The 13,733-nt window shown below is 63.3% G+C and overlaps 1 protein-coding gene across 1 annotated transcript; it reads left to right on the top strand.

Moving 5' to 3' along the window:
• Positions 1-4,335: 4,335 nt before the first annotated feature.
• On the top strand, positions 4,336-13,532 carry GDF10 (growth differentiation factor 10). The gene is made up of 3 exons (XM_072823921.1): positions 4,336-4,673; positions 9,737-10,665; positions 12,562-13,532. The coding sequence occupies exons 1-3, from the start codon at positions 4,343-4,345 to the stop codon at positions 12,751-12,753; spliced, it is 1,452 nt and encodes a 483-aa protein (XP_072680022.1). The 5' UTR covers positions 4,336-4,342; the 3' UTR covers positions 12,754-13,532.
• Positions 13,533-13,733: the final 201 nt, after the last annotated feature.

Here is a 13,733-nt window from a genome sequence, read left to right as displayed (position 1 = left end):
TTCAGCCCTGACGAGAAGGAGCACCAATTCCCATGTTTGCTCAGAGAGCACCATATTTCATCAGACCAGAGCCCAGGCCGGCTCAGATTACTGACCGAGACAATGTTCTGTAATCCTGGTTTATTCACATGTCACGGGTATTTTAGCAAAACAGAAATGAATGGCCCGAGCCACCCTAGGAAGTCACGGGAGGGTTGGGTTCCCGCCCAGGGAAGCCGAGCTTTCTCCTGCCACAGCTCTCGGAGGGGCTGACTTTGATGCTCGGAGCTTTCCCCGACTTTGAGAAAGAGAATATGGGCCGAGGAGGAGTCGCAAAGTGGGTAGTTATTTCCCTATAAAAGGTTAGCTCCGCGGATGGATTTTGCCAGAGCAAAAATAAAATCTGTCATTGATTATAAAGTCCTTTGTGCTTGTTATTTCGCAGATTTATTACGCTCGGGCCCGGCAGCCTGGGGAGGCCCCGGGGATTCTTGTCTTGAGTGCCCCTGCAAACCCTTCAGCTGCTTTTTCACAGCTCATACCCCAAATGGGAACGGGGACCCGCTCGCAGCTCTTTTGTCCTTGAGGGCCAGGAGTTTTGGAAGTCTGGGTGAAGGGCTGCCCGTCATCCCCCCGGTCTGTGGACAGGGATCCAGAGACGCCACCGGTAGAGGTCTAGGACTTCTCAACTGTGGAAATATTCTCTATTCTCCTTCCTTTCCTTTTCTCCTTAGCTCTTGGCTCTGTGCACCGAGAAATGCATTTCCTCTGCAGAGCAAGGTGGGCCGGAACCTCCCACCCAAATCTCCCCGAGTCTGGGTCCACTTTATATAGGCTGTGATCTCTTGGGAACACACAGGAAGCCAAAAGAGTAGTAACGAGGATCAGGGCGACTTACTACCACCTCACGCTAAACCCATACTAATGCCCTTTGGAGCATCGTTCTCCTGTCCCCATTTTAGAGTCGAAGAAACTGAGGCCCAGGGAGCTCAAGCAGCTCGACGAGGGCCGCACAGCTACGTAGTGGTGAAAACGTGCACACAGACCCAGTCCCAGGGGACTGCAAAGGGTCCCACCGACTCTCTCACTTCCCAGCACTGGACTGGAAGCAGGGCTTAGGGGTCAGCTTCTCGTGCAAACGCAGGGGCTGCTAGGGCTCCGAAGAGGTGACGGGGTGGGCGGCAGACCTAGTGCGTGCAAAAGCGGACTCTCGCCCCAGCTCATTGGACGATACCGTGGAACAGTGGCTCGGAGCATTTTCACGGGGTGTTTATTTGAGGGGGAGGTTCGGAGAATACCCAACGAGCTTGCTTCCTGGCACCGTCCGAGTGTGGGGCTTCCTGCCTCCCGAGCTTCTGCACTTCTTCCTCGGGGTTTTCCGAGCATGAGGATACCAGAGGGCACGGCAGGGAGACCCAGAGGACAAAGGGCCCCCAAACAACCTCTCACCTCCATGGAGGGGGCTGTCTCATCCCAGCTGGCAAGCCCAAGACCCCAGTGCTCCTGATAAGAATAGTGTATGCGACTCCCAGGGCCCCGATCCTTCTAGGAGGAAATGGTCGGAAATCCTAGCTCTTGGGACTTGAATCCACAGTCCGCCATCCCAACTCTTACTCTGAGCTGCAGCCTGAGCTATTAAAAACAAAACATTCTCATTGGCAAGCTCCACAATTAGCCTCGTTTCCACGCTAGAAACACTGTTCTGCATGAGCTGAATTGCACAGCGATTGTTTCTTGTCTCGGCGATGCCGTTTGCAGGCCGTGCTGGGAGCCAGCGAGGATGTGACCCGGTGGTAATCTGAATTGCTTCACCAAACACATTTTTATCCCATCATCTCGGCTACATGAAAGGGGGCCATAGTGCTCCAGTGTTCAAGACTTTACAGTCCCGCTGTTCAGCAATAAAATGAGGCAAGAAATATTAGCCGTCCCTGGCTGATGCCTTAATTCTTTCCCAACAATTCAGGGAATCTGTACCCTACAGGTTTTAGGGCTGGCTAAAGCCTGACCCTAAGGCTGGCTTGAATGGAGGGGGAATGAGTTAAGGAGAGCAAGAAGGCTTTAATGGACACAGATCCCGAATAGCCCAGCTTGTCCCGGCCTCCTGCAGACTAACCCTCCTTTTCACAGGCCTCGATTGTGTATGGCCCCAGCAGAGACAAAACTACCCATGAGCAGAGGTTACCCCCAGCCGGTACAGGTCAGACGCATTCTGGGGGAGAAGGGGAGAGGAGGGAAGAGGGGAAGTGAGGGGCACATGGAGCAGGAGGGGCGGCGGGGGTGGGGGAGGCAGCCGTAAAAGTCGGTGTGGATCATTTCTAAGGACAGATCCACTGAGTCTAAGACTGTGACGTGATCATCTCACCTCCAGGCAAGCAGTTTAGGAAGTTCTTCTGCAGAACAAACGGGAGCTAGTTGGATGCCACGTGAGACAATTATCAAAGTAAATAAAACGCTTCTCTGTAGTTCTCCAAAAGCTACAGGCCTGAGGTTCAGGGGCTTTCCATAGGAGAGCCTCTAGTACCATAGTCGCTGTGAGGTTTAAGAAGAATTACAAATAGGCCGCGTTTGACAACACCGACGGAAGCTTTTTCCAGCAATTTTTCAATTATGTCATTGTGAGCCCTCCAAGAAAAGTAACTATTCTGGCTCACGGGGCCCAACGTTCCCAAGTAGAGGGAACAGGGTGTTCACAAGTTTGCAAACAGTCCTTTGAAATACACCCTAGGCAGCATCCTAGATAGTTCTGGGAAAACATGGGCTTGAAGAGGTCCTCTCCTTCCCTCACAAGGATTTGTAAATATTTGGTGTGGGCCTTGGACCCCTTCCTCAGGCTGATGAAGCCCGGGGACCCCTTTTCAAAGGTTTTTTTTTTTTTAAATACACAATGGTACCAAGAAAGGCAGTTACATTAAAGCACAGCTCTCCGCATAAGGTGAGAAGTGACCTGGCGGCATAGCCGTGGACCTGCCTTTTGATTAATTCGCGGTGCAGATACCACCTTGGTTGGTCGCCTGCACTGCTCATGCTAGGAAATGCTAAGTGTGGCTCACAGGTTGTTGAGAATGAAATTGTAAGTCTGCCCCATGCATGCTGGGCGACCCCCCCCCCCACTGCGGACAGGACAGTGCCCTAGAGGCAAGCCCTGGGCCCTTCTGCCCCAGGCCACTGGGGGGGCGGCCGGGGCCCCCACCCTCGCCTTGCTCCTCTATCCTGATGCCATGGAAACCCTCTGCAAAGTCGCTGAGGCCGCAGTTCTCCAGGGCGAGCGGCTGCAGGTCCCAGGGCCCCCCGAGCGCGTCCTGCACCACTGGAGGCGTCGTGGCCAAGTGCGGGGCCGGTTAAGGCGCTAATTCCGAGTCTTAATGCTGGTCCTGCTCAGCGGCCAGGGGTGGCGGGGCTCGGGGTTGGCGGTTCCCCTTGCAGGGGCCTGGGCGCATCCCCTTCGGGTCCTCACGGGGAGCGGGCACCCTGCGGCTCCGAGGGCCCCCAGCCCCCCACCCCCACCCCCCGGGTCACCCGCCCCGCGCTCCGGGGGCACAGCGGGGCCCAGGCCGCCGCCGCCCGCCCCGCCCCCGCCCCGCCGCCCCCGCCGCCCCCGCCCCGCCCCCGAACCACCGAGCCCGCCGCGGACGCCAACTTTGGCTGCGGAGTCCGCTGGGGCGTCGGCGCGGGCTCGGCTCGGCTCCGCGGGGCTCGGAGGCGCGCGCCCTGGGCTCCCTGCACCCGCTCCAGGCCCTGGGCTCCCCGCTCCGCGCCCTGGGCTTCCTGCACCCGCTCCGCGCACCGGGCTCCCGGCTCCGCGCACCCGCCCCCCGGGCTCCCTGCTCTGCGCCCTGAGCTCCCCACTCCGCGCCCCGGGCTCCCCGCTCCAGGCCCTGGGCTCCCCGCTCCGCGCCCTGAGCTCCCGGCTCCACGCCCCGGGCTCCCAGCACCCGCTCCAGGCCCTGGGCTCCCCGCTCCGCGCCCTGGGCTCCCTGCACCCGCTCCGCGCACCGGGCTCCCTGCACCCGCTCCAGGCCCTGAGCTCCCGGCTCCGCGCACCCGCCCCCCGGGCTCCCCGCTCAGCGCCCTGCGCTCCCTGCACCCGCGCTCCGCTCCCCGTACCCGCTCCAGGCCCTGGGCTCCTCGCTCTGCGCCCTGAACTCCCCGCACCCGCCCCCCGGGCTCCCAGCCCCGCTCCCCGCACCACCCCCCTTGCACCCGCGCCCTGCACCCGCGCTCTGCTCCCGGCTCCCTGCACCCGCGCCCGCCCCCTGAGCTCCCTGCACCGGCTCCCCGCTCCCTGCACCCGCGCCCGCCCCCTGAGCTCCCCGCACCCGCTCCCCGCGCTCCGCTCCCCGCGCCCCTCCCGCCGCCGACCATGGGCCGCTGCCCCGCGCGGACGAGCCAGACCCCGGGGCGCACACGGCCGCCCCCGCCCCCGCGGCCACTGCTCCTGCTGCTCCCGCTGCTGCTGCTGCTGCTCCGGGGCGCGGGCGGGGACCCCCCGGAGCCCGCGCCGCCCGCTCCCGCCGCCCGCCCTGCGGCCGCCAGGACCCCCCGGGGCGCCCTCGGGGACGCGGCCTCGGCTCTGGGCCTGGGCGCCCGGGACGCCGCGGCCGCGCACATGCTCCGGCTCTACGACAAGTACGGCCGCAGGGGCGCGAGGCCCGGAGGGGGCAACACGGTCCGCAGCTTCAGGGCCCGGCTGGGTGAGTACACGCCCCGCAACCCTACCCCCCCCCCACGCCTGGCCCACTCACTCCTTCACTCATTCATTCGTTCCTCCACCGTGCTGAGCCCCCAGCGCGCCCGAGGGCTGAGGAGCTCCTGCCCCCGGGCGGCCAAGGTTGAGGCGGGAGGCTGCTGCACACAGACCTAGGGAGAGGCCCCTGTCCGGAGGAGCTCAGGACCCTAACCACCGGTCCTTAGGCTGTTAGGCCGGAGCGGGAGCTCCGGTGGGCGCCCTCAGGTGGGCCTGTCAGGGGCCGCGACCTCTGGCCGGGCCCCCAGTGGGCTCCCAGGCTGGACAGTGAACCCAAGAGGGCCTGGGGTGCCTGGTCTTGGGCACAGGCAGCTGAGGCTGGAAAGACACTAACATGAAACGTTCAGTCCGCGGGGGTTTGGGGAAGGGTCCAGAAGCTTGGGCGGGGGAGAGACAGGCATCCTACTTCCCTACCACCCTCGCCCCACCCGGACAGACCCTTCCCCCTGTCACACCTTGGATGATGCTGGACAGAGGTCAGGGACAGAGCACCCGGCTGTAGCCTCAGCTGTCTGCCAGCTCAGGCCCTGGGCAAGCAGCGAGGACGGGCGGCCTGGTGGTAAGGGTGGCAGGAAAACCCTGTTGCCATGGAGACCGCTCATGTCACAGGACGCCATCCCAGAAAGTGTGGGGAGGGGTCCACAGCAGCACTTGTGGGGGAGAAGGCCGTCCAGCGGGAGAAACGCTGTCGGTCTCCAGGGACGGACCCCCTGCAGTGGAGAGGAGCAGGCCCGACAGACAGGCTGGGTCAGGTCGGCCGCCCGCGGATGGCCGGTGAGCCAGGTTATACCTGCAGCCTCAAAGCCAGACCCGGAAGCTGGCCTGTGTGACTGTCCTGGGAACACCTGCCCCAGGGGGCCTGTCCCTCCTCCACCAAGCAGACCACTAGGTACCGTTCCCGGGCTCCACGCCAACTGGACCTAAGTCCATCCTCCCTGGTGCTTTTTATTTATCACACGGGGTCCGCTTCTGGAGCAGCATTATTAAATTAAGCCACTCAGGAATCATCCGGCATGATCAGGACCTTGGGCAAGTCACTAAAGCCCCGTGGACTTGACTGCACTCATCGACAGGTGGGCAGGTGTGCGGCACCTTTCCCGCAGGGTTGCCCAGAGCCCAGCACTAACCAGATGAGGTGTTGGTGCGGGTTATTCCCATGGAAATGCAAGGCATTTAAGGCCATATAGGTGTGCCCTGGACCTTGCCATTAACCCGGTCCCCAGAGCCTTGTCGCTGAGGAGAGCAGGGCCGGCAGGGTCAGTGCTGCTGCGCACCCACTGCCTGCAGCCCCGGCATGGACGCGCTCAGTCCTATCTTCCCGTCTGCGCAGAGCAGGGCAACGCAAGTACCAGTGACTTGTAGGATGTTACCCTGGAAAGGACGGAGGACGGCACCTCCCATCCAGCCCTCCCACTTGACAGAGATGAAAACAAAGGCTGGGGAGGGGGAGGCTTTCACTGGCACCCCGCATCTGCCCAGCCAGCGCCGCTCCCCTGCCAGCATCCTCTCCCCACCTCCCTCAGAGCTAAGCCCAGGACTTAGGACACAGACGGTAGAGAAGAAGATTCTCTGCGAGATCCGGATGATCCGGGGAGTCTGGACTGTCGGACGATCCAGCACATTCTTTGGAACCACTTGACCAGGCGTGGGTCCAGGCTCCGGGTCCCTGGACAGGAGCTTCTGAGCACAAGGCGGACAGGTGAACGCTCCGTGGGAGGACGTGGCTTCTCACCTGGCTTGGTGTAGGCCGGGCCGTCTGGTTTCCCACCCCTCACCTGTGGACGAGGCTCTGATGTGGGGGCCTTTGCTCTGGGCCGGGGGCCCCAGGCCATCCCCTGGCACAACAGTGGTCTCTGCAGCCTCAGTGGCTGGGCTCTGGGGCCATTGGAGCTGCGTTCCTTGCTGCCACCAGGCAGCCTAGCTCAGATGCGAGCGCGGGGCCGGGCTGCTGAGGTCCCAGTGCTGAGTGTGACCAGGGGCTAAACCTGTTCGTGACTCACCTGCCGTTGCTTGTTTGTTTTCACGTCTGGAAGGCAGCTAGTAACACTCCCTTCCTTGTGGGGCTTTGGGATGAACTGAGACATGCCAGGTGCTTAGGACAGTGCCTGGCCCAGGTGTCGGTGATTTATTAGATGCTGTTGCTCTTGCTTTAGCCACCCTGCCCCCGCCCCCTCGAGGTGTCACGTTCCCTATTACGCCTAGACAGAGCGAGCTTCTGAGCCTGACCCTGGGGCTTAAGGTGAGACCTGCTCCGCCTCCCAAACAACCTGTGTTTAAATCTAAGCTCCCCCATCGACCTGGGTGAAGTCGGGCAAGCGGCTGAATGTTTCCGAGCTTCTGTCTTCAGGTCTCCATGACCACGACAGTACGCACCTGTCTGCCAGCAGTGCCAGAGGTCACGGGCATTTGGTTCCCCGAGGATTTCCTGAGCCCCTCATTAGGTGGCAGGTGCCGTGAGCCCAGAGGACACAAAGACGCGTGGACTCTTGGCGATGCCCAGAAAAGTGCACGAGCTGGGGGAGAAGAAAGCGAAAGCGCGTGGGTGGAGGCTGGTGACACCACACGGCTGCTATGTTCTGAGCGAGTGTTGGGTGCCAGGCACCATGCGAGCCCGGCAGAGATGATCACACAACTGTAGGAGGTGCCTACAAACACCCTGCCCCACTAACAGATGTGGAAACTGAGGCACAGAGAGGCTCCCATCTGCCTCTGGCTCCACGGCTGGCAAGTGATGCAGGCCGGGTCTCCCCCGGGGCCCGCGATGAGCACCTCATACCCATGCCCTCAGCTCCTTTCCTGCAGCACCCCCGGGGCCCACGGCTCCCTTCCTCCAGCCTACCTTGGTGCCGGAATCTTCTGCCCCACGTTCTCACTTTGGCCATCCTGATGGCTGATTCTAGGGCCGTGGTGAAGGGACAAGTCTCCCTTTGGCTTGAGTCCTGTTCCCCCAGGCCAGCAGGGTGCCCAGGGGACCTCTCCTGCCCCCCTACAGCCCCCTACCACTTTCGGGAAGGAGGCTGAGTGCCCACAAAGTGGACCCAGTTCGGATTCTCAGATTTCTAGAACTCCCAGGAGAGAAGAGCTCATCTAGGTAAAGTTAGTCTCTTCTTCCTCGGAGTTAGAACCCCAAAACGCCCAAATGATTACTTCACAGCGCGTGGCCTCTGTTACGTCTGCTATCCCGTAGGAGGCAGGGGCCTTCCAGCAGGGCACACGGGGGCACGGCCATGGGGTCAGACGGGTGCACGCCCAGGCCCTGCCCCGGGCCAGCTGGTGGCTTGAGGCAAGTCTGAACCCCCTTGTGAAGTTCCATCTCGCTCCAGAGACGAATGGCCTCTGCGCTCCTCTCTGTGGAATCGGGCATGCGTGTAGCTTGAGTGGGGGGAGGGGCTCCTCCTCCATGCCTGGCATGCTGCGTGTCCTGTACCGAGTCCTGTAGTCGGTGACACAAGACCCCACTGTGCACCCGAGGCCGCTGAGCGTGGTCGGGCTGCAGCCTGGGGTCTGGCTCCCCAGGGCCTGAGCAGCCTGGAGGACGGGGGGCTGCACTGTTGGCGGGCTTGTGCCCCAGACCTATACCAACGTGCCTGATGGGCAGAACTGTCTGCGACGCTGCTTAAAAACCAAATCCCTCGGCCTCCCTGTGCCAGACCCTCAAGTGAGCATCTCCGGGGGAGGGCGGCAGAGGTACAGAATCTGAGCCCCAGGCACCAAGGCCCGCAGTCTGTGGAGCCACGTGCACATGTCCCTCCGGCCCGCGCTGCCCCACGGGTGGAGCGTGTAGCATGTACGCGCGTTACGCCTTCCTCCCAAGGGAAGGAAATGACCCTAAATTGAGTATTTTGGTTGAAAAACAACAACAACAAAAGACAACCAAGTCTCAGCCGGTTCCGTGGGTGCAGGTGTCAGGGAGTCTGAGACCCCGTGGGCCCAGGGTCCTGCCTGTGCACGGTGCCGCGCCTCGGGCTCCATCCCCCCGCAGCTTGGGCAGCCCGCGCCCATCCTCCCCGGGCTCCTGGAAGCCTGTGCCACCCCGCGGACGCCTCCTCCAGTGCGAGCCCCCGAGGACTCGGCTGCCTGGCTCGGGCTGCCTCCCAGGCCACGGATGAGGGATGAGGATGTCTGCCCGGTGGCCCCGGGAAGCACCTGGCAGAGGCCGGCAGGAGGATGGCCCGGGGGGGAGGCCCGAGCGCTTCTGAGCCAGGCACCAGGTGTTAGACAGTTCCCAGCCTCACCCCGATCCCGGCCTCACCCCCGATCCCGGCTCACCCCTGATCCCAGGCTCACCCCTGATCCCGGCCTCACCCCTGATCCCGGCCTTACTCTGATCCTGGGCTTTACCCTGATCCCACCTTACCCTGATCCCGGCCTTACCCTGATCCTGGCCTCTGGAGAGCCAGCGGGTCCTTGCAGACCTGTCGAGTGGCCCCATGGAACCCGGATGGCGCTCTCTCTTTGTGAAATGAGCTTTCCCAGCCCTTGGGCAAAACCAGAAGCAGATGCCCAGACAGTTGTGCCCTCCGGTCCGGGTGCCCCCCGGAAGGACTCGGAGCGCAGGGAGCCAGGGGTGCCCCACGCCGTTCACCACATTTGGAAGAATGAGCCTGTTTGACGTGGGTGGGAGGGAGGGCTGGGCACAAGCAGGAGGCCCGCCCAGGGCTTGCCCCGAATCCGAGCATTCCAAATCCCGAAACCTGATTCCACCTCCTCTCCTGAGTGGAGGTGTCCTGAGGCTGGCGCCTGTCCCTGAGCTGCAGGGAGGGAGGGCCTGGGCCGCGGCTCCTACCCCTTCCTTCCTGCAATGGGATGCAGGATCCCCACCTCCCTGGCCTCCCGACCCACCTCAGTTCCTCACCTGCTCCTTGGGGATAAGTCAGGGCGCCCCCTCGGCCTCCAGGGAGGATCACAGGAGGAGAGGCGAGCCTGGCAGGCCTCCTGGAGGCCTCCCACTGGGCCCCCCCTCCGTCTGACCCAGGGCCCTAACCCACTGTGTCCCTCCCGCCCTCACAGACACGGTGGACCAGAGGCAGGCGTACGTCTTCAACCTGACTTCCCTGCAAGACTCGGAGGTGATCCTCTCGGCCACCTTCCACTTGTACATGGAGCCCCGCTGGCCCCGGGCGCGCGAGGAGCCCTGCAGGCAGCGGGCGAGGAGCGCGTCCTGCCGCCTCCCACCCCCCGGGCCGCCCACCCGACGCCACCTGCTCTTCCGCAGCGTCGCGCAGAACACGGCCGCGCAGGGGCTGCTCCGCGGGGCCCTGGCCCTGGCGCCCCCGCCGCGCGGCCTGTGGCAGGCCCGGGACATCTCGCCCATCGTGCGGGCCGCGCGGCAGGCCGGCGAGCTGCTCCTGTGGGCACAGCTGGACCCCGCGGGGGGCGCCCCGGGCGCGGCGGGGCCGAGCGCACCCTTGCCCTACCTGCTGGTCTACGCCGACGACCTGGCCATCGCGGAGCCCAACAGCGTGGCGGGGACGCTGCAGAGGTACGACCCCCTCCCGGCGGCCGACCCGGAGCCCCGCGCTGCCGACAACGGCTCGGCCGACCCACGCGTGCGCCGGGCCTCGCAGGCTCCTGGGCCGCTGCAGGACAACGAGCTGCCGGGGCTGCACGAGAGGCCAGGGCGCGTGCCCCCCGCGCGGCAGCCCCCGCGGCCCCGGCACGAGCTGTGGCGCGGCCCCCTCGGGGCACTCAAGCCCCGGCCAGGGCGCCGGGAGCGCAGGAGGAAGGGCCCCGACGCGCCGGCTGCCTCGCGGGTGCTGGACTTCGACGAGCAGACCATGCGGAAAGCCCGGCGGAGGCAGTGGGCCGAGCCCAGGGTCTGCTCCCGCAGGTACCTCAGGGTGGACTTCGCTGACATCGGCTGGAACGAATGGATCGTCTTGCCCAAGTCCTTCGATGCCTACTACTGCGCGGGGGAGTGCGAGTTCCCCATGCCCAAGGTAGGTGCCTCCCGAGGGCCCTGCTCTGTGACCTCCTGCCCGCTGGGCCCTGGGGCTGAGGACGCCTGCCGTCCTCCAGGTGGGAGGGCAGGTGCACGTACGTGGGGCAGCCCCTGCCGTCACCTCCAGGTGGGGGACAGGTGCATGTGCGTGGGGCAGCCCCTGCCATTGCCTCCAGGTGGGGGGCAGTTGCACATGCGGGTGGCAGCTGTTACAGGTACAACCCACAGGCAGACGTGGCTTCACTGTGCTTCTGAAGGGCCGACCTAGTTGAGTTTTCAGTTTTATTTACTTTTTTAAGATTTTATTTATTTATTCATGAGAGACACAGAGAGAGAGGGAGAGACACAGGCAGAGGGAGGAGAAGCAGGCTCCCTGTGAGGAGCCCAATGTGGGACTCAATCCTGGGACCCCGGGATCATGGTCTGAGCTGAAGGCAGATGCTCCACCGCTGGCCCCACAGGCGCCCTGAGTTCGAACTTTAAATCAGAACGTGTCTTCTCAGGGAGGGTCCACCCTTGGGTGTGTGCTGCATACACGCCGCCCCGTCCCCTGAGGCAGCACAGGCCTCTGAAGCCCCTTCCTCACCAAGGTCTCCTTCCCTTCCTGGCCTGGCCCTCAGGGCGCTGGGGGCCGTGAGCAGCACAGACCTGACTTCGGGGGCTTCCTGTGGGCCCCTTGCCCCCCACCACCCCCTGCTTGGCACACAGGGCAGGGCTCCTCAGGGCCTCCAGCGCTCACGGAGCCTGAGTGTGCACGGTCCCCGCGGGTGGCAGTGTTGTCCCCTCGTGGCCCTGGGTTGGCAGGTTCCCCCCCCCCAGGCTGGGTCAAGGCTCCATCCACACCTCTCTGGGCTGCGGGGCAGGCGGGCTGGCTGCCAGCTGGGGTTGGCCCTCCCCACAGAGCACTCACTTTGGGGGGGGGGGGCTTAGCTCCTCTGTCAGTTCCAGGTCATTCCTTCCCCTTTGAGAAAGGAAATCTGTGCATAAATCCAATTTGAATGTAAATAAATCAGTCGTCTGGGATTTCCCAGCGGGGCAGGAAGCTGTTTGGGAATTAAAGGGCTCTTCCTGCACATGCAGAGAGGGAGTGGGCCTCTTCAGGCAGCCGGGGTGAGAGCCAGCACCCACCTTACCTTCCGCTGAGCTCCATGCCTTCCCCGAGGCCTGCACCACGAACCAGCCCCTGCCCCGGGCCCCTGCCGTGCCCCTACCCACCCCATGGGGGCCTCCAGCACACCGTGTGGAAGTGGGCGCCCCCGGCCCTGTCCCGCTCCCTGTGCCAGAGAAGAGCCTTCTCCATGCTTGAGGCTGGACCCAGCTCCCGGGTGCGTACGGTGCCTGGGGAGGCAAGGAAGGCTGCACGGCCTGTGACTTTGGCTGCTCCCTAACTCGGGGTCTTGGTCCAGCTCCTCAGACATTTGAAGCTTCTGCTTCTTCACCCGTACAATTAAGGTAATCCCACCCCCACGCCTGGTAGATGGGGTGGGGAGGCGAGGCAGGCCCTCGGGAACGTCCATTCGGCCCCCACTGTGTGGGGCCCACACCTTTGGGCCTTACCCAGGGCTGAGGACACACTCACGCAGGAGGCGCAGGAGGCGGCTGTGAAAATTGGGCAGCCGTGGCCCCAGCAGAGCCGCCAACCGGCCTCACCCTCTGGGGATGAGCGAGGCGCAGGTGCCCCCAAGTGGCCAGTGCCATGTAGGGCCGCAACTTCCCTCCCGAGGCCCAGGGGCAGGACGGCTGGCGTGCAACCCGCGCTCAGAGGCCCCGGTGCCCGCCCTGGTCTCTCACCTTCCGGGTCAGCACCTGTCCTGAGGCCCCGTCGAGCCCACGCAGGTGGCCCATGGCTGGGTGAGGGCAGAGCGCCGGGTAACTGTGCTCCTCCCGCCTGCAGGTCGTCCGCCCGTCCAACCACGCCACCATCCAGAGCATCGTCAGGGCCGTGGGCATCGTCCCCGGCATCCCGGAGCCGTGCTGCGTCCCTGACAAGATGAACTCTCTCGGGGTCCTCTTCCTGGATGAGAACCGCGACGTGGTTCTGAAGGTGTACCCCAACATGTCCGTGGAGACCTGCGCCTGCCGGTAGGACCAGCCACTCCGGGGGTGGAAGGAAACCTCTGCATCCGGCAGGCAGCGCCCAGGCCTCCAGGGTGAGGGCCTCAGGAGGGGGCGGCTGCATATGCAGGGCGCAGCTCGCCGGCACCCCTGCCGGTCCCACAAGGTCTGTCCCCCATGGCGCATTCTGGGGGGACAGTTGCTGATGACTCAGCCCCTGCTTGCCACTCGGAATCCCTCTAAGGAACCCAGGGGTCAGCCCCACCTGGGGGCCACCCGCCGTCCACGCCTCCGCTCGCAGGACCCCAGAGCCCAACGTGGCCACTGTGTTGGCTTCCATGAGCATCGTCTCATGACTGGGGAGGAAGGTTCCAGACCTGCAGGCTCCTGCTCTCTCCGCAGGAAAGAACCCCCATGTAAAGCATCAGTGGAGAACACCCGGGGCCACACGAGGGATGGGGGACCCTGGCGCCCAAGCGCGGCGCGAACTTCCAAACTGCGGCAAGAGCTTTCATACTCACGGTGCACGTGTGACCGGTTCTGGTTGCTTTCTCTTAATATATATTTTATTTCAAAGCAAAGGGGAGGGCGTGGACACCATTCCACACAGAGGTCATCAGGCTGGTTAGGGGTGCGTTGTTCAAACATGTTTATTGAAATAACACAGGCAGTGATACGTTGGAATACTAAAAAGTAACCGAGATTTTTATATTTTTGTAAATTATACTTTCCATACTGTAGATTGTGTACGTTGTGTGTTTTTATAGAAAGCTAATAAATTAAAGGTACAGCGGTACCTGAGAAACTGAATGTCAGCCATCCCCAAATATGCACAGATCCCGACAAACATGACCTGGTAGTCGGGAGGACACCGCAGGCTTGGGGAGCGGAGCCCCCTGGCCTGTCCGTCCTCAGTTCCAGAAACCAGCTACTCCTAAGGCTTCCCGCTTCCTGCACGCCCGCTCCACCCCACGGCTGCTGCTGCACAGGCGCACAGGTGCCACCCCACAG

Source organism: Canis lupus, chromosome 4 (assembly GCF_048164855.1).
Source record: "Canis lupus baileyi chromosome 4, mCanLup2.hap1, whole genome shotgun sequence".
In the NCBI taxonomy this organism is placed as follows: Eukaryota; Metazoa; Chordata; class Mammalia; order Carnivora; family Canidae; genus Canis; species Canis lupus.
The sequence above is the reverse complement of the archived record's forward strand: the minus strand, read 5'-3'. Positions and strand labels throughout refer to the sequence as shown.